The 22,324-nt window shown below is 44.7% G+C and overlaps 2 protein-coding genes and 1 long non-coding RNA gene across 3 annotated transcripts; 1 reads left to right on the forward strand and 2 right to left on the reverse strand.

Annotated features, from left to right (window-relative positions):
• Window positions 1-8,214: 8,214 nt before the first annotated feature.
• On the reverse strand, window positions 8,215-13,879 carry LOC107213766 (chymotrypsin-like elastase family member 2A). Its single transcript, XM_015648551.1, has 8 exons — window positions 13,769-13,879; window positions 13,454-13,542; window positions 12,960-13,057; window positions 12,165-12,293; window positions 10,691-10,827; window positions 9,116-9,261; window positions 8,856-9,008; window positions 8,215-8,396 (listed from the first exon to the last, which is right to left on the reverse strand). Exons 1-8 carry the CDS (start codon window positions 13,809-13,811, stop codon window positions 8,379-8,381), a joined length of 813 nt encoding a protein of 270 aa, XP_015504037.1. The 5' UTR covers window positions 13,812-13,879; the 3' UTR covers window positions 8,215-8,378.
• A 266-nt stretch (window positions 13,880-14,145) lies between these two features.
• On the forward strand, window positions 14,146-16,145 carry LOC107213767. Its single transcript, XR_001524814.2, has 3 exons — window positions 14,146-14,295; window positions 14,378-14,510; window positions 15,805-16,145. It is a non-coding gene; the product is annotated as an uncharacterized LOC107213767 (long non-coding RNA).
• A 480-nt stretch (window positions 16,146-16,625) lies between these two features.
• On the reverse strand, window positions 16,626-21,697 carry KIAA2013 (KIAA2013 ortholog). Its single transcript, XM_015648550.1, has 3 exons — window positions 20,636-21,697; window positions 19,065-19,918; window positions 16,626-17,596 (listed from the first exon to the last, which is right to left on the reverse strand). The coding sequence occupies exons 1-3, from the start codon at window positions 21,600-21,602 to the stop codon at window positions 17,570-17,572; spliced, it is 1,848 nt and encodes a 615-aa protein (XP_015504036.1). The 5' UTR covers window positions 21,603-21,697; the 3' UTR covers window positions 16,626-17,569.
• Between the last annotated feature and the right edge of the window lie 627 nt (window positions 21,698-22,324).

Here is a 22,324-nt window from a genome sequence, read left to right on the forward strand (position 1 = left end):
AGGAAAGGAAAGGAAAGGAAAGGAAAGGAAAGGAAAGGAAAGGAAGAAAGGAAAGGAAAGGAAAGGAAAGGAAAGGAAAGGAAAGGAAAGGAAAAAGGGAAAAGGAAAAAGGAAAAAGGGAAAAGGGAAAAGGGAAAAGGGAAAAGGGAAAAGGGAAAAGGGAAAAGTAGCTTGTCTTTCTCACATCTTCCACAAAGCTGGACTGCATCTTTACCTCAGGACCAAGCCCCCAGGAGACTGATAATGCAAAAATACATGTGGAGAGGAGATTCCACTGTAGGGGAGAAGCTGGAAAGACCAAGTGCTACAGAAACTTATTATAAGCAATTCAGTGTTGTCCTCACTTCATTTGTATCTCTGAAACAATAATCAAAAAGAGTTATTACCTTCTCCATCAGGACTTTGCTACTCCCTCTCCTACTATCTAAGTTTCACGTTTTTCAAGCTATAGTTCCCTGGGGAGCTGTAAAGGCCAGCTTGAAATAAGCAGCTTGCTGTAATGTGTCAGGGTCTCAAATCACCCTCACTATTCTGGACTTTGATGGTTTCATTCTGTGTCACCTACAGGCATAAATCTGGAATGGTTTTAGTGAAGTGAAAGAGTCACACTGCTGTACATATTTTATTTCCCAGTCATGCTCCTGGTGGAGCCCCACCTGTAGTTTTGTAATTTCTCCTTGTTTTGAGGCACATTCCTAAATTTCTGCTGGTCTTTTAGTTTCCCACATTAACATACTGGCTAAAAATACCAGGAGCAAAAAGAGAATGTTATTTAAAGGAGCTGTGTGTGCCTGGGACAGTTCTTACACTGTCACACCTCATCCACAAAACCTGGAAGAAGCTCATTTTCCCAAGATGTTTTAGCACCATGTGACCTGCATCCTGAATGGGCACCTTTGTCACCCTCCCCCAAAGCAGGTGAGCCTGGAGAAGGGAGGTTCTCCTGGAGGCTGTGCTGGGAGCTGTGGTGAAAGCCATTCTTCTGCTTTGGGCTCACTCCAGGGGTGACACTCTGGGGGCTCCAGTGTGGTCTGGAGCCTCTCTGAGTGTGAATATCCGGGCTCAGCTCATCCCAGGACAAGGCAGGGCTCTGTGCAGCTGCTCCCAGCCCAGCCTGTTGGCAGAGAGAAACACACACTGGAGCTGCTCTGCACACAGCAGAGCCCTCTGCTCCCAGGGTAAAGATGAAATTGCCACTTTTCCCAGTCTGTAGTGAACATCTAGGAAAGCTCCCCCAGCCAGGTGTTCACCTCCTTACTTGTTGGATGGATCCCTGGCTACTTTCCATCTTTCTTTTCTTGGAGATTGCTGGATTCCAGTGACACACCAGGCTGTCATTTTGAACACTGTAATTCTTGTTTCCAAGAAGCCAGTAGGTTTTCATTTTCCCTTTGCCCTGAACAAGAAAAGGAGAGAGCAGAAAACAGCTGTTTTCATGGGATCACTGCGGCCAGAGTTACTCCTTGTCCTGCATTTATTCTCTCTCCTCTCATAAGTGGCTGATCAGGGAGAGAATTATAATTTATGTGCAGTTTGGGTGCTAATAATCTCTTTTGTTCAGAGGTCACTGCTTTGCTGGTCACTGGCAGTGTTGCTAGGGGTTTAAAATCAGCCTTAAACCCATGTCTCTGACTGAATCCTTCCACTTTGGGCCATACTTACATGGTTCCATGCAGGTGCAGACATAGCAGCCGTGTTTCAAAGCACACAGAACACTTTTTCATCAACTTTGAGGAGTGATGTGTAGTCACTTCCAGCTGAATTAGCAAAAGAACCTCGGGGACATGGTTAAAAGTTGGTTTGCTCTTCACAGAAGAGTGATGGCCAAATCTATCATCTCCTCCCTATCATATTAAATACCTTTATTGCTGTAAAGTTGCAGAAAAACTGTTACCTTGACTTCAATTTCTCCTCTCAGTTCAATTTCATATGCATCATCTGTGAGAAGGGCTTCATATGTAGCAGAGCTGATGTGGATCTTCTGTGCTAGGATTCAGAGCAGAGCAGGAATTAATGATTCCCTAAATCCCAGAGAACACACACCAGCCCTCCTGCATTTATCAGCCCAGTGTTTCCACATTTTTTGGCATTAAGGTGTCCCTTTATGGACTTTTGATTTGGGTTATTTTCCCTTTGAACTGAAGATTGATGAGAGGGGAGGCGAGTTTTTTCTCTTGTTCGTTCTCAGTTGTTTATTTTTCCTTATCAGCATTACAAGGTACAAGGAGCTGTGTGCACTGTGATAGTAAAGGGGTAAAATGGCCAACAAAGATCTTCTTCAAGGTCTTTTATATGTCCATTTACCCAATTAACAGGTGCCAACTAAGTTATTTTTATTAGTGACCCAATGACCCAACACCTTTGTGCTGCACTGTGACATTTTCTACCCAATCACTCACTACTACCCAAAAACTCCTAGGAAAGAACATGAAGAAGAAAGAAGAAGGACAAGAGACAACACCCTAAATCCTCCATCTTGTCTCCTGCTCTCTAAACTACCTTAAACTCTAAACCTCATTCACCCAGTGATTCAAGAAACTTTCTAATTTACACATTTACACTTTTCTTATTTAACTTTAGCATTTGTTCTCATGTATCACCATGAAAACATGCCCATGAATTTCATATTATATGAAATTCAGTGTTTCTTTGAATTCTAAAACTAAGTATTAAAAACAAGGGCACACAATCTGTATCTCAGACTCCAACATTAAGGGATGTGACTCTCCATGCCCATTCCAGTCCAGAGGAGTTTCTCTGGTCTGTTTGGTAAAACATTTTGCGTGTGCAGGGACAGCAGGGATGGCAGATCAAGGATGTGTTTCTCCCTTAGGTGATCATTTCTTCTCTGACCTGGGATGGTCAGGAGAAAGCTCCTTCTCCTCTAGAGACCTTATTTCACACTTGGCTGTGCCTGATGTGAGGGGTTTGGGGTTTTGCAATGCCTTGGAGGGGCAGAGCATGGGTCTGGCTCCCGGACACTTACGCAGGCTGGTGGATTCCATGCGGGAAGCTGTGTTCACAGTGTCCCCAAAGAGGCAGTAACGAGGCATTTTGTACCCCACAACTCCAGCTACACAGGGTCCTGACAAAACACAAGGCAGAGAGAGACCCCAAAAAGAAAAAAGTGGTAAGAAGCAGTGAGAAGTGCAGGGCAGTGTCGAATGGCAGCACCTTTGCCAGTCACTGTATCCTCAGAGAGATGTGGGAACTGGGAGTGCTCTGTGCATCTGGGGCTTGGCTGCAGATTTATATTTATTTATACATATACAGATCCTGTATTTACTTAGTGAGAAAAGTCACAATTTGATTAGCTGTAGATAATTGGTGGTGATATGACCTAAATTCCTTCCCAGACCTCTCCACACCAATACAGGCAAAAGTCATTTCACCCCTTTGCTCCTGCTGGAACCAAGATTTATCCTGAGGCATGGGGAGAAGCAGAGATGCAGAATTCCTTTCTCCTCTCCCAACTGGGCAGTTCCTTATTGTGTTTTTGTCCTGCCTTCCCCTCAGCCTGTGTACCTGTGTGTATCCCAGCCCGCAGCTGCAGCCTCCCTGCTGGCATGTGAGGGATCACCACTTGCCGCACCGCTGCCACCAGATCCAGGGACATTTTGGCAATCTCATCAGCGTGTTTGGTGCCATTCCTCTCTGGCAGGCCACTCACCCCCATGTAGGCATCCCCAATGGTCTCCACCTGATGGGAAGGGGCACGTGTCACTAAGTGATGGGAACTGAGTTTTCCTTTGGAAAGAAAATCAGAATTAAATTTATTTTAGCTGTCCAGCACTTGCCAAAATGTGGTGTAGTCCCTGTAGGATGAGAGGTCTCATATTTCTCCTGGTCTGGGGTGTTTGTTATTCACCAGAAAGCAGAGTAAAGATCTCAGCAGCTTGCAGATTCCTTTCCTGAGGATTTGTACTCACCTTGTACACATCATAAGACTCAATCCTGGTGTCAAAGCAGACGTAGAGATTGTTGAGCATCTCAACCACTTGCAGGGGAGTACAGGAGGCAGCAATGCTTGTGAAGCCCACGATGTCAGAGAAAAAGATAGTCACCTGTTCAGGGGAGAAGGAGATGAAGCCAAGGCTCCAGGCACCAGTGGTGAAGCCTTTGGGGAGTTTGGGGATTTGTGAAATCCTGAGCACAACAGCCTGCACTTAGTACCAGTCTTAGCTCAATAGATCCTGAATTAACAAGCTCTGGCTCTGAATTCTTTTCTACTACCTTGAAACATAAAATTCTTTTTATTTCCAAAGTTTATCACCTGCACTTCTGTGAATACCTCTTGCTAATGGGAAAGTCGAATGATTTGAATCTTGTGAGCAGTGATCAAGAGACTTCTTATAGAAGTGGGGTCTCATTTTCCTTTAAAAGGAAAATTGCAGCTGTGATAGGGATAAAAATAGGTGCCAAAAAAATCTGTGAAATAAAATCTCAACTGCTGTCTCTGCTCTTGTTGAATTAGAAAATATTAACTGGCTTTTGTTTTTCTTCAAATTATGTTTTTCATGATAAAGTAATTTACAGAAAAGATTGCTTTTAAAAAAATTAAACTTATAAAAGAAAGAATAGAACTGAGGAGGAGAAATGTGTGTTGCAGCTGTTGGCAAAGAATTTTCTTTGTGCCTGTCTGAATTGTGTCAGTGTTTAAACCAATCATCCTTCTAATACCAATTAATCTGGAACAAGCACCTTTTCACTCTGCCTTGGTTCAGCACTTTTGATGTCAAGACTGTTGTGGATTATAATTAATTGTGCAATTACAGGTTGTTGTTTTGATAATGACACCTACAGATTAAATGCAAACATTCAGTAGCGTGTTTCACAGCTGAAAATAAGGGGGGTATGCAGGGAAAAAGAGAAACTGCAATTACTGTAGCATGAGGATTTGGGCTGAGGGCTATGCAGCTAAATTCAACACTGACAGCAACAATTATTTTATTTTTCATGCTTTACAAGGAGCAGACTCATTTCTTGCTCCTGTGGACTCGTGATCCAATGGTGCTGGCTGGCTGTTGTGGGTAGGCTCTAACATGCAAAGACAATTTTCCAGTTTAAATGTTTGACATTTAAAGTTATGCATTTGGAAATCTCAGCTCTTCTTCCTTCCCATCAGCCTAAGTGCCCCATGGCATATTGCACAGCTCTTTTGGGAGAATTTGGATTTCCATCCACACTCAACTCTGGGTGCAAACCCAGGATCCCCAAATCTGTGACAAGGTAAGAGCTATTTTAGGTGAATATTTTACCCTTTGGTGGCATCATCCTTTCCATTTGCTAACCTGATCATAGTTTTCTGCCTCAACTTTTTGGCATTTCCTTAGCTGCTTGGCCACAGATTTTGGCAGCATCTGGTGCAAGAGGTCCTCAGCCAGGCGCCTCTCCCTCTTCAAGTCCTCTGTCTTCTCCTTGAGGTTCCTGGCATAACTGTGTATCCAATCTATCATTTGCTTGAAGGACATCAGTACAATGGGATAAATGAGACAGGCCACCATCAACAGGCTGATCTTCAGGCTTATTGCACACAGGATTTCCTTGGATTTCTTGCTCAGCTTTTGCTGTCCCTCCTGCAGCAGACAGCTCTGTGCATAGTGCAGTCCCCTTAGCGTGGCCTCTGAGGACACAAAGTCACCCAAGCCCAGGAATGGGGTAAGGAAAGAGATTCCTTCACAGGGGGTGAAATAAAGTGACAGATTGACATTATCTGTCCAGCACTTATGGGCAGTCTCTGAGGAGAGGAGAGCATAGCTCAGAATGGCAGAATGTTGATGCAATGTGGTTTGAAGGCTCACAGCTTCTGGCTGAGCTTTGAGCAAGGCTTCTCTGATTTGGAGGATGAGTTTAAAAGCTACGGTGTCTGCCCAGTCAGGATTGTGTCTCATGGCTTCGAGGTCCTCATGGGGACTCCTGAAACGCTCAAGCAGTTCAGAGATGGCCCTGGACAGCACCTGCCTGGCTTCAGTGACCCCTGAGATATTCAATTCGTGTCTCAAGTCACTCATGTAAAATCTACAAATGGAGATTTTCTCCTCCTTGCACTGGCAGTTCTCACAGTGCAGTTCTGCTTCACTTGCTGTGCAGAGGGAGTTTAAATTCCCCAAGAGCTGAGGCTGGAATGATCTGTTCCTTGTGCCTGCTGCTGGGAACAGCCAGCTGTGCCTTTCTTCCTGCAGGACAGAGATGAGGTGAGCAGCCCAAAGGTTTTCACAGGACACAAGTTCCTGAAGGGCTCTGCCTGTGCTTTTCCATATTTCCAAGCTGTTTCTCAAATCAAAAGAAATGGCCCCAAGGAGGCTGCAGAAGGAGACCATGCATGCTGTCAGAATCCTTTGAACTGTTTTTCTACCACCAGCATTGGAGGAGGGAAAACACCTAAAAAAAAAAAAGAATTAAAAAAAAAATAAATTAAAAAAACAATAGTGGTATTGTCTGGTCCTGGGAGTGTTTCTTCCAGCTCCTGAAACCACAGCTGGATCTAGCTGTATTAAACATTTTATTTATGGGTATTTAACAACTCCCATGCATTCTGAAACAAAGCAAAAGGAGCATGCATTATCTGGATGTTTTTTAAAGACATATTTTATTATATTTTGTTCCACCTGATATAAATTTTAAAAGAAAAGCTGTATTTAAGAGACTGCTTCCTTGACACACTCTGATCTGCAAAAACAGATGAATGATACAGTTTTTCTGTGACAAAAAAGCTGATAAAACCATTTGCTGTCATTTTTATTCTCTATGATACTTCTCTTCAAATCTTAAAAGGCCATGAAAAGATAGGTTACTTATTCCCCCAGTGATTCCAGTGATCACAAAGTGGAAATGTTGATTTTTTTTAAATCAAACTTTGAGAATTTGTTCTTAATAAGCATTTCCATATGATGAGTAATTTCTGTTGATGTGTTCAAATGAGCTCAGATATTTTTTACAATATTCTCTACACAGTTCAGAAGGAAAACAAATCACATTTCTGTTTTGTTTCAGTTTTTACTGAAGCATTTGCACATCCAATTTTTATTGTTTGAGCTTCATGATTACCTTTCTGTCTCTCTCTCATCATGAACATCCATACTCCATACAGCAAAATAAAACCCTGATTTTAGTTTTCAAAACTATTCCATCATTTACAATCTTACACTAACAACATTTATGAAAAAAACTCAGGATGTTGTGCTGGAGCTGATGACTCCTGAATAACTGGGTAATCCTTTTTCCCACTGATAAAGAACAAAGTTCTGCATAGTAAAACTGATTGGAAAAAGCCCTCCTCAGATCCCCTGTTCTTTCAGATATAGGAAATCACACTTTTAGTCAGGCAAATTAAACCAAATAAAGCCTATTATTTCTCAACAGAGGCTGATATTAAGCAAAACAAATTCTTGCTAGGCAGATTGGTGATCAATGGCTGTAAAATAGAAGAAAAGTGATAAAAAATCTGTCCCCAAAGATGATAGACAGCCTTGCTTTCTCTTATTAATTTCATGCAATTTCTGTTTAGTAATATATTTACTTTCAAAGGTTAACATCTGCAAAATATCAAACTAAAAGGAACTGCAAACCTAGAAAATGTATCTCTGAGCATTTCTGTTCTCACAATGATCTTCCAACCTTTTCCTTTATCTGCTGCTTACCTTTGGCTCTCTTGCCCTCCATTTATAATAATTCCTTTTACTTCTGGAAACATCTACTATGTGCTGGGGGAAGAAAAACACAACAAAAATCCACCTTGATTTTATACTGCCTGTCTTCTATAACAATGAGAGAAATATAAAGAGGGTCTTTAATTGAGTGCTGAGCTAAAAGTGATGATTCTTCTTCGCCTTGCCCAAAATCCCCAGCGTGGCAGCTCCGAGCTCTGCACCTGAATGACTCCAAAACAGAGACATCTCTTCTTCCAGAGCTGCATCCTGCCCTTCCCCTTGCTGGTTCTGGGATCACAGGTGCAAATCCCCTCTGTAAAAGCGTTTTGTGGAGCTCCTGCACCCACCTGCAGGGATCTGCTGGCTCCTCTGCCTTCCCTCCGGGCATCACTGGTCCTGCTCCTGCCCTGAGCCTCTGAGCCCTCCTCTGAGCCCCCAGGGATGTTCTGTGATGCTCTGGCTCTTCCTTCTGCCCACCCCCTGCACATCTGGGACAGGGAAAAACATCCAGAGTTCTCCCCAAACACAGGCTTGCCAACAGTCAGGAAAAAGTGACAGAGACACGTTTTGTTTTCATCTTGCCAAAAATACTGTTTATTGCACTAGTGTTTGGTTTAATGCTTGTGTTGTTAAAGGGTTATTTCCCAGTTCTTTGATCAAAGGTGTCATGATTGTGACTTTATTCAAACTGTTTTCCTTCTTGGCATCTCTCATCCAGTTCTCATTGGATTAGTTGGTTGCCATAACCTACAAAAAAAGTAAAACAAATGAAAGATCAGATAATGAGATGCAGGAATTTGTGAACAGTACGTGACGTGTTTAACTCACTGGATTTAAATAACTGAAATAAGATTTTTGCTTCTCAGTCCAAGTTTATATTTAATTCAAAGATGTTTAAAAGACATTCCAGACTTGAGCTGCATGTTCCACCTTTTAGGATGCAATTGCAACAATCAGTGCATGGATGAATGCAAATTTGAGTAATCCCTTCTGAAATACACAATAAATCTTTATGATTACAGCTCTAAGATAAAGGGAGAACACATTGCTATTATCAAAACTTATTGAAATAAGTGAAAAAAAATTGGATATCTGCTCCAGAGGAGGAGATTTTTGGCTGAATCAAGAGTGCTACATCTCCCTGGGCAGGTGGCAGTGAGGGAGTGTCTGTCTGTCTGTTCTGCAGCAGCACCTGCCAGCGCTCACCTGCTCGATCCAGCTGTTGTAGGCAGAGACACGAGTGAACACTGAGGGCTTCTGGAAGTAGTTGCAGCCAAGGGAAGAGCCAAAGCTGACGATGCCATGCACTTCCCACCTGCCATCAGCCCCTTGGCAGTTCAGGGGGCCCCCAGAGTCCCCCTGCGAGGAAGGAGAACACAATCACAGCGTGAGCAGCTCCTCTGTGGGGTTCTTACCCTTTCCTTCCCATCATTTTGTCCAAACCCAAGCCCTGAGAGTGGACTCACGTTACAGCTGGAGGTGATTCCATCCCCACCAGCACAAACCATGGTGGGTTTCACTATGTCTCCCCACCAGGAAGGTTCAGAGCAGGTTGCATAATCCACCACCAGCAGAAGGCCTTGCTGCAGCTCATCGGGCAGGGGTCCATTTGCTGACAGAGAACAGAAACACAAAGTCATGGTGGCACTGGAGGAAGAATAAAACTGCTCTGCTAAATTTCACCTGGGATCTGGGTACCACCACTCCAGGTAAAACACTCCAAAGGGGCTATATTAAAGGAGAAGCTGTTATAGGTATGAATGTCCCTTAGTTCTATAACTTTTAAAATTTGTTTCTTTCTCTCTTTCCATTCTTCTGTATTTCTTCTGCACTTCTCCTCACTCCTGGATTTCTCAGCTTCTCTGAGCTGAGCTCTTTGGGGATATTCCCTCATGGGGAGTCCCACTTATCTCAGTTCTCTGGGTCAGGAGAAAACTCCAAAGCTCGTTAGGATCTTGTTCCTTGTGTTTATTAGGATGTTATCACAAAACTTGGCAGGTCTTCCCAGACTTTCTGCACAAGTTTAATTCACTGCAACCTGGCACATTTCAGCTCTGATGGCACAAAATGGCCCTGAACTACTCAGTTCTTTTATCTTTATACTCATTCTTATCCAATTAACAATAGACACGTAAATTATTTTTCTTAATGACCCAATGACCCATCACCTGTGAGCTGCACTGTGGCATTTTCTATCCAATCACCTCCTACTGCCCAAAAACCTCTAGAAGAAGAACATGAAGAAGAAAGAAGAAGGAAAAGAGACAACATTCTAAATTCTCCATCTTTTCTTTTGTTTTCTGAACTAGTTTAAACCCTAAACTTTAACTTTTTCACTCAGTGACTTAAGAAAACTCTCTAATCTCCACACTCACACTTTTAGCTTTTCTATCTAACTTTAACAGTTGTTTTCATGTAACACCATGCAAACATGTCCATAAATTTCATGTTGTATGGAATTCAGTGTTCTCCTGGATCTCAGAGCCAGGGATCAGAGACAAGGGCTCACACTCTGTGTCTCACACTCCAACAAGTTCCATTCTTTCGTGTACACATGAACTTACTAAAAACTTTCATTCCATTAAAAAATGTCTCATTGTTAGAGAAATAAAGGGCTACTCTTTTTTCAAGAGTTTACAATTTACTTGTCCATCAAGGAATTGCCTCCTGAGCCAAGCTGACACCTCTGCTCAACTCTCTAAGATTTTCTTCATTTCTATTCCCTTATGTGTCTTCAGACATTCAGCAGGTGTGTTGGGATTAGCAAATGCACCAGTCTGCACACTATTAACATCTGAATTACAACAGCTCCCAAAAGCTCAATAAAGGCCCCTCTGTTACAAGTAAAATAACCTTGAAAGGGAAAAATCACAATGTGTGAGTGAAGTGGGGCCAAATATAACAAACCACCTCACTCCACTGAGTTTTGAGGGGATCTGGAGCACCATCAATAATTTTTGCTGTCAGTCTCAGAGGAGAAGGAACTTCTGAAAGGGTTTTTTTTTTTAACTGTATGGTTTTGCAGACAGCCAAGTACTCACTCTGCAGTCTCCCCCAGCCAGTGACGTAGCAGGCAGTGTTGGAGGGCAGGATGCTCTGGGCAGGGGGAAGGCAGGCCAGCTCGATCTGATCACTTAAGGTGACGTGCTCAGAGAGTTTGATCAGAGCAATGTCGTACCTGTGGTAACATGCACAGGTTGTGGGGACAAAGGGAAGGTCAGAAGGGTTGAAGGATGGATTAGGACACAGAAATCTGAGTACTCAATTACACAGTGTAGGAGATGCTTTCTGGGGATGGTCTGAGACACAGCAGAGACCTCTATAATCGAGTTGGGTGTTAGAAGTTTATTTCAGGGTGTGGGAGAGAGAGAGAGCCTGCTGTGAGCCAGCAGATAGAGCTCAAAGCAGGCTCAGAGAGAACAATACAAAAGGGGTAAAATATGAATACATGAGCTCAAGAATTAAGATTGCTAAGAAAGAGAGTGACAGAACAGAAGTGAAAGAGCCGGGAAAAAGAGCAGCAAGAGGCAAGAGGGCTAAAAGAGTAGCAAGAGAGACCAAGAGAGAGAACTCTCTTTTACAATTACTTATATAATCTATAGCTTTGAATATTCTATTCCTTCACTAACCAATTTTTCTGAGTACACTAATACAGTAACATTTGTGTGTGACCTATAGAAATCACTGCTTTTGCATATTTTTAGTTATCTCAGGGTCCTTCAAACCTTTCCTTATGAGGGTGGGGAGAGGGGTCTCAGCTTGGTTTTATTGTGGGACAGAATGTGTTCTGGCATGCCAGCCTGGTTTATTTGAATTATTCAAACTATGCTTTCATTTGTATTTCTTCCTCAGCCTTTCTGGCTAAAGAGTCATATTTATAATTTCTTTCTAATTCTACCTTCCCAACAACACAGCATTTGGCCTGTTCAAAAGAGAAGCAAAGCAACAAAAGCAGCAAAAATTCCTGCACCCCAAACCCCAAAGAAAAGAAATTCATGGACTGGAAGGCTATTCCCTGCAGAACTGCCTGTTTTCCTGATGGTTAAAAATTGTCTTTTATGGTTTTTTCCCCACCAAAACCAAGCATATGTTAGGATTCACTCCAAGGACTGGAACTGAGGGGATTTCTTTGTTACTGCCCTTAGCCTGCAGCAGGACACAGGGGTCCTTCAGCCACATGGATATTAATTATCAGTAATTCTGTGTCTGTGCTGCTGGTAGGAGAGCTTCAAAGAGTGCTGTATAAAATGCTTCATTCCTTTTCACTGTCCAAAAGAGATCACTGCATGGAACAGCTTCTGACCCAAGCATGAACATGAAAAATGGCTTCTGGAGACATTATTAATCAATAAGAAATTGATACTGTTAATTGGTAATTGGAAGGTACAAACTAAACACTGTAACAGGAGGCTCTAAACATGAATTTAATTGCCATAACTCCAGGTGAGTGGGATTCAGGCAGTTTGATTTTTACCCTCCACCTAAAAGCTGAAAAAATACCTGCCACCAGCTTACCCATTTGCAACATCCTCTGGATTCCAGTGCTCATTAACAATGATCTTTTCTGGAGAAAGTGCAATTGATCCTTTTTCCTCAACTGCTAGGTTGTATTTTCCAAGAAAAACTCGATATGTCATGGAAGAACTGGGCAAGAAAAGGATGAACACTCAATTACTCAGCTGCTGCTCAGGCATCCACATCAGGCTCCTGAGAGATTCACTAATCTGTGATAGATGTAATATGTAGGATTTATAATAATAACACACCAATCCTTCATGTTTCATATGATGATATTTGCTACAACTTAATGTTACTCTAATCATTTGCTACAAGGGAAAATGGGGTTGTATTTGTGGAAACAGTTTTCTTGATGAAATGACATCACTGTACCTGATAATTTTTTTGTTGCATTGCCACATAATATGAGAAGTTTACTGAAAAGGATTGGTTTATTCAAAATATTTGTGATTATTTCTTCAGGGAGTGGATTGATTAGTTAACTTGTGGATCTCACTGATGTGTATTACAGAAACAGGCAACAAAGCTGAATTTTAATAGCAGCTTGAAAACAGAAGGATGTTCATAGCTTGTTTATAGAAAATGAAAAACATTTAATTCAGGTAACTGGGTTTTTTTCCCCCCTTTTACATTGAGAAAATAAAGAGGTATCATTCTCCTGACTTTTAATCAAAAGATACAATGTGAAACTCAGAGCTTTCAACTGGGAAAGGGAGAACTGGCATTGATACAGATTTCATTCACCTCTTTCTGCTCATGTGCTGCTTCCTGGGTCAGATTTCTCTTCCTTACCTGATGCAGTGGGCAGCTGTCAGTACCCAGTTGGTGGCAATGAGGGTTCCCCCACAGGTGTGATACCACTTGCCATTGGCTCGGTATTGAAGGGAGGCCTGGAATCAAGGAACCAAGCAAAGCTCATTTTTGCTTTTATTTACTCATTTTTCATCAGTGTTCTTCGTTCCTGAACCCAGAACACAACTTGCTGATGGCGGAAGGCTTTGGAGCTTCCAACTCCTGGCCACAGAAAAGCTTTCCCTCCTCCCCTGTCATCCAAAACTTGATTTTTAAAATGCTTAAATAGCCCAAGTCTACTTGACTTAAAATGAGCAAAATGCAGCACATTGAGAAGTTTCTTAAAAAGCCTGGAAATTTTAGGATTGATCAGAAGAGTCAAAAGATGTCAGGCAAGATGCACCAGATGGAATTTAAGCCCTGGTTTTGTTGAGTTGTGCTGTGCAGAGGTAACACAGCCCCAGCTGTCCCAGGGAAAGTAAAGAATGACCAACCTGCCAGGGCCAGCTGTATGGTCTTGCATCTTCCCCTCCAACAACTCTGGACACAAGAGGTGGGTAGGCAGGAACCCCACAGCCAAAGGCTAGAGGACATACAAATAGAATGTTTTGAAAGTAGGTTTTAAAAACAGCTCTAAGACATGAAATAGCACAGCACTCTTTTGAGACAGCCTTGTAACCAACATCCTGTGCTGTATTTTTTTCTGCTTTGATGCAGAATGTCCAATTTGTCTAATAAAAGAATGTTGTTTTTAGATTTTAATTCACTTTTTTTATAAAAAAACCCTAAAGCAGAAGTTGGACACATACCTGCAGGTGCCAGGGTTAACACAGCAAAGAGGACTCCAAGCATGGTGCCAGTTCCTGGGTGCTGCAGGCTCAACTCCACACCATTTTATACTGTGTCCTTTATCTCTGGAACATATGATTTATAATGCAGAGCTATTCCAATACCAATGGAAAACTTGTGTCACTGTGGGATAATTCTTTATATACATAAGTTGCTAAAAAAATTCCCATTTTTCAGTTTGTATAGCCTTGGGTCCAGGCTGTATAAACAACTTGGTTAAAAGGAATTCCAAATTAATTGCTTATTATCTATAGCAGCTGTTTGCATTTCCATTGCCTTGAAAGTTCATCACAAAGGTGTTCACAGCAGGAAAATGTTAAATTAATTATTCTAACACTTGGTGGCATGTCAGCAGTAAGTGTCTGATATATTCAGTGATAGATTCAGATGTGCTGCTGGGGTTGGACTAGTTGATCTCCAGAGGTTCCCTTCCTACCTTAATTATTGTACAGTTCTACAACTGCTTGGGGTTTTATTTTGGTCTGAGGTCTGCTTTTGTTCTATTTTGTGTGTAACTGGATGGCATCTACCACATTGTACTGGTTGAAAACCTGTATCTTCATTCCCAGATCAAGTTGCAAGTGTTTCAGCATGCCAGACTTCTTCAATAAACCAGCCTGTAATCCCTTTGAAGTGGAATGTACTTCAAGCCATACAAAGAACCAGCTGTCCATGATGAAGCAGAAATCCTGGTATGCTGTGGTGAGTCAGACTCTGTTCCTTTCCTATTTCCCTTTGTTAGATCAGCAGCACAGCCCTGGAAGAGAACAGGGTTCCTGCAGCACTGCAAATGAGCCTGTGCACACCCCAGAGCAGCGCTGACCTGGGCTGTAACACACTGTGAGTTTGTTATTGAAAAGAGCAAAGCACTCACAGGACAGAGCAGGCAAGAGCAGGCATTTACACCCCTCCAGAGATGCTGCCAAAAAGGAAGTGTCCTAATTCATTAACTGACATTTGAGATCAGTGACTAGATATCAGTGATATCAGTGCTTACCCCTGTCTCTTTTTTTTTTCTTATCTTCTACTACAGGAATTTTCCATCCTTTGTTACCTTTCTATCCACCAACCATTGTTGCTGGTTATTTTAAAACAATATGCTGGTTATTTTAAAACCAAACATCTCTATCCCATAAGCCAGGACATTAAATATGTTCCCCATAGGGAACAAACTTACTAGAATGGAAACAAATATCATAATGGCAGTTTTGGAACCAGAGCTTGTGTTGTACAGAGACACTAAACAAGAGGTTCAAACATGCTGAAATAAATCTAATGTTTAATGTCAGGATTAACAAGCAGCAAAATCCCTGATTTCCAGAGCTCCCATCAGCAGTAGGAACTGTTTTGGATGAAAGATGCCTGGAGCACACATGTGGAAAGCAGAAATATAGAATGCTTTGCTGTTTTGTCTGCTTCTCAAGAATGTATTTTCCTACCCAGACAATAGCACTTGAGAAAGCTGCATTTTGAATTGCAAATTGGATCAATCAAACCCTGCTCTGGCATCTTGTATTTATTATCTGACAAAAGCAGAAACCAGGATTAACAGTGCAGAATTGAGATTCTAAATTTTTTTCCATTAATTTGTTGGATCTTTTCTTTGTGTCTGAATTTACAAGCTAAACATGTTAAGCTGCTCAGTTTAACTTCAATGTCACTATCATTTTCACTGAATTCCAACTAAAAGTATAAATTTTGGATGGTCAGTTACTATTTTAACTTTCTTCACTTGTTGTGTGCTTGTAAACCTGGAATTTTGTATAGTTAAGCTGTTCTGCATTTCACAAATCCAACCTTCTGCTCTCTTGCATACTGTAAATAGAGAAACCTTTCCTTTTCCCCTTCCTCATGGAGGAATTCTGAAACAGTTCTTTTGTTATGGAGGAAATGCTCACAGGAATCCAAATATATTTACTGTAAAACACTCTGAAAGCTGTTTTGTTTTTTGTTCTGTTCATGCTTTATGTGATGGCAGCTTATCCATCTTTTCCAGTCTTCCTTGGGCTCCATGGGTGTCATGCTGCTGGCAATTCTGCCAGGGAACATCAAATGCCTCAGCCTCCAGCAGATACCGTGGTGGCTTGGAAATAGCCCCTGGAAGTTCTTATCATCTTCATGCCAGATGTTTCAGACACTAAGCACCTCGTGGAACTTCAGTCAGAAAGAGAAGGAGCTTCTGGTATGTTCTGTTAAAGCAGAATAGTAAATATCTCCTTCAACACACAATTTACCTGCATACAGCTTATGATGGAATCTGTTGCTTCCCTGGTTTTATTCCCTTGAAGGGCATTAACTCTGCTATACAAATTAGTAAATGGAATTATCTGCAGAAAAGCCACAGACACTGAAATCTGCTTTCCTGAGAGATGCTTTTCATCTGAAACCAGACCCCTTTGAAAATTTGAATTTAAATAGTGACCCAGTTTTTCCTTAGGACCACAAACTGTGCCAAATTCATTACTTGCTGGATGGATGTTAAATCTGCTGCTTGATGGTCCCCTGGGATCATTTCTGTGCTCTTCAAAGTGAAGTTTGGCCTGCATTCCTCAAGATAGAATAAGGTTATGCTGAGCTATATATACTCATAAGGAAATGGAGATGAGCTTGACCCTGTGTGGTTTTGTCACTTGTTGTGCCTTCCAAATTGTCTTATAGCTGGCTTATATCCATTTATATATTATTTTCCACACAGTATTTGCAGTCAGTACTGGCCACAGATGTACCATAAGGCTCTGCTTATCTAAACTGGATGGGGAGCAAAGGCAGGAGAGAACAGAGACAAAACCAACAAAAAACCCAACCACACTCCAGCAATCAGATTAGACTGAAAGATATTTATTTAGAAACAACAGCTTTGGTATTTTAAAACCAAACAACCTGTAAGTCACTAGAAAGTGGGATGTCTTCCCCATAGCCAAAACAAATCAATGCACAAAGTCTCAACAGGCTTAGAACAGGAAACCTGTAGATCAGCATTTCCAAGTGTATATCCAGAAAACAATTTCATTAAATTGATTTTTCACTCTACAGTCATAAAGGCTGAAAAACCTCTTATGAGAACTTAGATATCTACAGTTCAATTGACTGTTACTGAAGTGGAGGAAAAATTAACATACTCCCCCTCCCCCCCAAGCAATAAATTAAAAACTGTATACCAGAAAGGAAGTTACACTGAAGTTTTCTAGTTAACTCTCAGAAGGGAATCATCATCCTTTATTTTTCTGTAGAATTAAAAAAAAAAAGAACCAGATCAAAATATCAAAGGACTTAGTACATCTTCAAGTATTTTCACCAAATGGATTACTCCTAGGGAACTGAACAGCTTACAGGGAAAGGAAACGTCTGTTACACAAGCTTCTGGGATAAACTGTTAAATCACCTTCCAAGTCTCAGACTCCTGTCATAGCAAGGCACAAAAGGATTGTTGCTTTCAAATGGTCCTTGTTCTCAGCTGCAAAACTGCCAGGTGTCTTGTGCAAGTGGAGGCTGAAAGCAGGACTAAGCTCACTCGGATGTGGGGATGCTCCCATTCAGTTAATGGAACAGGTTATTTCAAGACCATCTAGCTTGCTCACTGCTATGGATTCTGAGCTTCAGCTGGCTTCCACTTCTTCCCCATTTCTGGAATCAAGTTCTGCACCACCTTCATCTGAAGTAGGTCCAACAAAGAGGAGGAGCAGAGCTGTTTGCCCTGCAGTGCCCAGGAGGATGAGGTGTCAGGTGAGCCCTGGGCTGTGGCTCTGAAGCCTCTGGGCACTTCAGCGGGCAGAGTCGGGGACAGTCACCTGCAGCAATGGTTAACAAGTCACTTGGGAAAAGGCAGAAGGCAAGTCTTGGAGATGACAAAGGCAACTGGATAGACAACAGTGAAAGGACATAATTACGTAATTCCAAGGACACATTTCAGGTGTGTGTCAGGGCACAGCTCTTACACAAAAACTGACATCACCTCCTAACCCCTCCCTCCCTTTGCACTGAGGTTCTGATCCTGATCAGAGGCTTTAACTGCAGTTGTCTGATACACATTCCTATCCTACCTCTTCCTAGGTTAGTTTGGCTACGAGCACCTCCCACTCAACCTTTTATTGGATCACAGGTATTCAGACCTGCTTGGGATCAGGCTTGATCTCCAGTGCTCAAAATGACAAAACCAGTGAGATGACAGGGAAATTTCCAACTCACTTTAAACACCCCATACATATCAGCTGTCAAGTTCAACACCTCCTGCTCAGCCTTAGCTATCCAAAATCAAATTTGATTTTATAATTTGGAATAACAGTACAATCTATAGCTAGAACTTTTCCTCTGACAGCTCTGTTTAACTATCATCTCCTTTTTTTTAAAACAAAACCTACATTTAACTCTGTTCAGCCCTCAGGAGGGAAGCCTCTGAACAGCACAACTAGCTCACACAGCAAATCCAGTCTGGTCCTGCATTTCCACTTCGTATCAACACACAGACAGAAAGTCCCAGTACTAAGAGTAGAACTCACCATCTACTGTCTATTCTGTGCTAAGTTTTTACAGCAAATAAGTTTTCCAAAGCAACTCAAAACAACTTGGGAATTCTTTTACAGCCAGGTAAGATGCATAAGAGCTTGGAGCCAGAACCTTCAACTCACAGTAAAAAGCACTCAGTACTTTCCTTAACACAGCTTTGTTTTTTGTCTGACTGGGAGAAACAGCAATTCAGCATCTTCCCAAAATGATGGTGGTGTGATTTGATGGAGGACTGCACAGTGTCTATAATATGAACATGTACCACGAGTCCCAGCAGATCAAGCACCCTCCCCTCAGAACACCAGCCTGCCTTTGGGTGCTGCTGTGTGACACTCAGAGCAGGCAGGCAGGTGTGCAGACCTCCACACAGCAGTACAGACAAGTACAGCAGCTCTCTCACATGCTTGCTGGTACTGGATAAGAAGCATCATCTCATGACAACTGCAACTGCGGGCCTAGAAACAAGCAAAGTCCTACACTGATGTGTGGAAAAAGGACAGAAAGCTGTGTTTGCCTCCACCTGCAGCCTCACAAATGTCTAAGGACAGACAATGAGTTTATCTTTTCTAATGATTGTGAGCCCTACTGCTCCAATCCCTTCCCTAATCCTCCTTCTTGCAAGGTTAGAGATTGCTTCTTTCAAGAGAGACTGAAAATCATCACAGTCCAAGACAGAGCCTGCCCAGGCACAGCTGACACAACATCAGGCTGACAACACTCAGGGGACAGCAGCCAAAAGCAGCAGCCTTATACCTTACTCCTGAAGAGTGGCTTGGCTCCCGGCCCACAATATTCGTTGTAGATGAGTTTGAACAGAAACAAGTGAAACAAAGTAATTAAGGAGGCCACACTGAACCAGAACAGGAAGGGTAAGCCCGGGTATTGCTTGGCCATGTGTTCCTCATGAGCCAGAATAGCTTTTAGGTGGAGTGTGTGTCTTAGGTCCTGCAAGTGAACCAAATCTGTTGATATATAAAGCAGTGGTGTGATGGGCTGGGTCACCATGACAGGGAAGGTGTGACCCCGTGCCTCCGAGGTCAGCTCCACGGGCTCGTTCATACAGCCTGCCTCACAGGCATACAGTCTGACAGGCTTGTCCTGGAACTTCACAGACACATGCAGGAAGGGCTTTCCTTCAGCATCCAGGAGAACAGCTAAATTGATCAAGTCCTTATTGTAATGGATCCCACGTAAGGAATAGCTGTTATGAAGTACGTCAGGGTCAGCCTGAAACTGAAGATGGTTTTCTGTGAACTGCAGACCCCCAAAACTAAGCACCATTCCCTGCATCAGTCCATGCACTCCAGCTGTCACAAGACCCTTGCATCCCCGTTTCTGGAGAGTCAGCTTCCACAGGTCTGAGAGCTGCAGGATCTGGGTGACACTGGTCAGCCTTGGTGGCCACAGGTTCTCGGCATGCATGGTGGCGTGGCCACTGAAGCAGTGGTCAGCATAGTTCAGGCTGGCTTCAATCTTCTCCCTGTCCTCACCCCCGATGAGTGGGTCTAGCAGGGGGGCTGGCACAGTTGACAGCACGTAGTAGAGGGTCATGTTGACAGTCTCACTGGATGGGGTATGTGCATCTGTGATCTTTCTCATTTCAATCCCTGTAGCAAAAGAAAACAGCCAACAGTCAGAAATTAACTAGCAGGAAAAGAAGATCAAATATATGTTCAATATGCAGGTGTTCTTTATAACATCTAAGAAGCTTTTGTCCATAAAACACCAAAGTGAAATGTTTCCTTGTGTTTGTCTAAGAAGATACTCTCTCTGCTATTTGGGAGTTTGAAAGCCAAACACCCACTAATGACAAAGCTAATTTAATATACAGATGCCTTACAGGCCTGCCATCATGACTCTGCAAGAATGATCTGTCAAAAGACCACAGTCTTTTTATAAAGTTGTGAGTTCTACATTATTTAGTCAGCTACTCTTTTATGTAAGACATTAAAATCTTAAGAAAAAGCATCTTTGTAGAACAGCCCTTAGCTTCCAAGTAAAATCTATTTTTCATGCTATCACTAAAGGTCAACTTTATTTCCAACTGACATGCAGGGCAAGTCAGTGAAGTTCCTGAAGCCACAAAAAACAGCACACACAGAATAATGATTATAAATGTTCTTCTATTGTTTCCTATACATAGGAATAGTCAGGGGTACTCCACTTTGTAAGACAGGCTGGGTTCCAAATCAGGAACACTGTTTTACTGTCCCAAAACCCATCAGGAAGACCAGAGCCTCTGGTGACCTCACAGCAACCAGCACACTGAGCTTTCAGCCACTCTCTAAAGCAACCCCATGGAAGCTGAGCATCACTTTCCTTACCTGAAATGAACAAGTCAGACCAGGTCTGCTGGTGCTCCTGGAAAAGATCGTCCACTCCCATCTGCATCACCTCCAGCATCTCTTTCTTGGCTGCCTCCCTCAGCTTGCTGAAGGTCTCCTCCAGCCTGGAGGCCTCGATGGGCTCCGAGGTGTACACCACAGACAGCACGGTCTCGTCAAAGTGCGACTTGGGCGCGACCTGCACCCGGCTCACGAGTTTCTTGGCAGCCACCACCACCAGCACCACCTTGGGGCCGCCGGCCAGCAGCAGACGGCCGGAGGAGAGCAGGAACTGCCGCTCCTCCACCTTCTCCAGGCTGGTGGCGAAGCGCCCGCCCAGAGCGGAGGCGGCGGCGGGGGCCGAGGCCTCGAAGGCGGCCACCCGCTCGGTGGGGTTGGCGATGCGGATGCGCTGCAGGTAGAGGTGCGGCCGGCTCCGGTGAGCCACCACCTCCTCCCGCACCGTCACGCAGTCCCCGGAGCCGGGCCCGGTCTGGACGCACCGCACCCTCCTCACGGCCCCGTCCCGCAGCGCCGCCAGCGCCGCCCGCGCCTCGCCGCGCCCGCCCAGCGCCCTCAGCCGCACCAGCGCCGGGTACTCGGTGGCGAGCGCCGGGCCCCCGCCGGGCCCCGAGGGCCGCACCCAGAGCCGCCCGGCGGACACGTCCAGCAGCAGGAACCCATTGCCCGCCACCGCCAGCCCCGGGGGCCCGCCGGCCCCGGCCGCCTCCTCAGGCAGCGGCAGCGCATCGCCGCGCTGGGTCTGCGCCCGCCAGGCGCCCGCGGCCGCCTGAACGCAGAGGGCGGCGGGTCCCCGGGGCTCGGCCCCGCGCCCCGCGCCCCGCGCCCGCGCCGCGCCCAGGTACCAGTAAGCGACGAGCAACAGCACCAGCAGCAGCAGCAGGCGCCGCGCCCAGCTGCTGGACAGCAGCCCCGGCAGCCCCTTCAGCCGCTGCTGCAGCCACATGGGCGGCGGCGGGGGAGCCCCGGCCCGGCCCTTCCCGGCCCCGGCCCCGGCCCCGCACCAGCCCTAAGCCGCCATCGCCGCCGCGCCCTGCGGCAGCTCCGCCGCGATTGGCGGCGCTTTGCAGCGCTTTGCGACAGCCGCGCTCCCCGCCCCTGAGGGGGCTTGGCCGGGAGGCGCGGCCCGCTTGGATCCCCCGGGACCGCCGGGACCACCGGGACACCACTGGGACACCCCCCGGGACCGCCGGGACCACCGGGACACCACTGGGACACCCCCCGGGACCGCCGGGACCACCGGGACACCACTGGGACACCCCCCGGGACCGCCGGGACCCCCGGCCTCAACTGACCCGGCTTCCACTGCCCCGGCTTCCGCTGCCCCGGCTTCAGCTGCCCCGGCTTCAACTGCCCCGGCTTCCAACCCCCCCGGCTTTCAAACCCCCCGGTTTCCAACCCCCCGGCTCCAGGTCCCCGCCCTGCTCGGGGCCCCGCCGGCTCCGGGACCCTCCCGTCCCCCTTTCGGCTCCGAGCCTCCTCAGCTCCGGGACCCCCCGGCTTCCCTGGCTCCGGGCCCTCCCTCTGCTGCATCGAGCAGCTCCAGCCCAGGGCCGAGGTTCTGTCTCTCCTGTCACTGCACCGATCGAAAAGGCCTGGAGCGGTGTTCAGTAATTCCCGTGGAAGTTTACTGGCTTACCGCAGCTATGCGGGAAAGGAAGTTCTTTT

Source organism: Parus major, chromosome 21 (genome assembly GCF_001522545.3).
Source record: "Parus major isolate Abel chromosome 21, Parus_major1.1, whole genome shotgun sequence".
Lineage (NCBI taxonomy): Eukaryota > Metazoa > Chordata > Aves > Passeriformes > Paridae > Parus > Parus major.

What these genes read in the sequence shown, in the direction of transcription:
- LOC107213766 (XM_015648551.1), bottom strand. Translation starts at nt 13,811, where the DNA reads ATGCTTGGAGTCCTCTTTGCTGTGTTAACCCTGGCACCTGCAG. An exon ending in GTTAACCCTGGCACCTGCAG is followed by an intron (nt 13,543 to 13,768) that starts GTATGTGTCCAA and finishes TATGTCCTCTAG; the next exon opens with CCTTTGGCTGTGGGGTTCCT. An exon ending in GAATCACCTCCAGCTGTAAC is followed by an intron (nt 9,009 to 9,115) that starts GTGAGTCCACTC and finishes CCTTCCTCGCAG; the next exon opens with GGGGACTCTGGGGGCCCCCT.
- KIAA2013 (XM_015648550.1), bottom strand. Translation starts at nt 21,602, where the DNA reads ATGTGGCTGCAGCAGCGGCTGAAGGGGCTGCCGGGGCTGCTGTCCAGC. An exon ending in GTCTGACTTGTTCATTTCAG is followed by an intron (nt 19,919 to 20,635) that starts GTAAGGAAAGTG and finishes CTTTTGCTACAG; the next exon opens with GGATTGAAATGAGAAAGATC. An exon ending in AGCCACTCTTCAGGAGTAAG is followed by an intron (nt 17,597 to 19,064) that starts GTATAAGGCTGC and finishes CCATTGCTGCAG; the next exon opens with GTGACTGTCCCCGACTCTGC.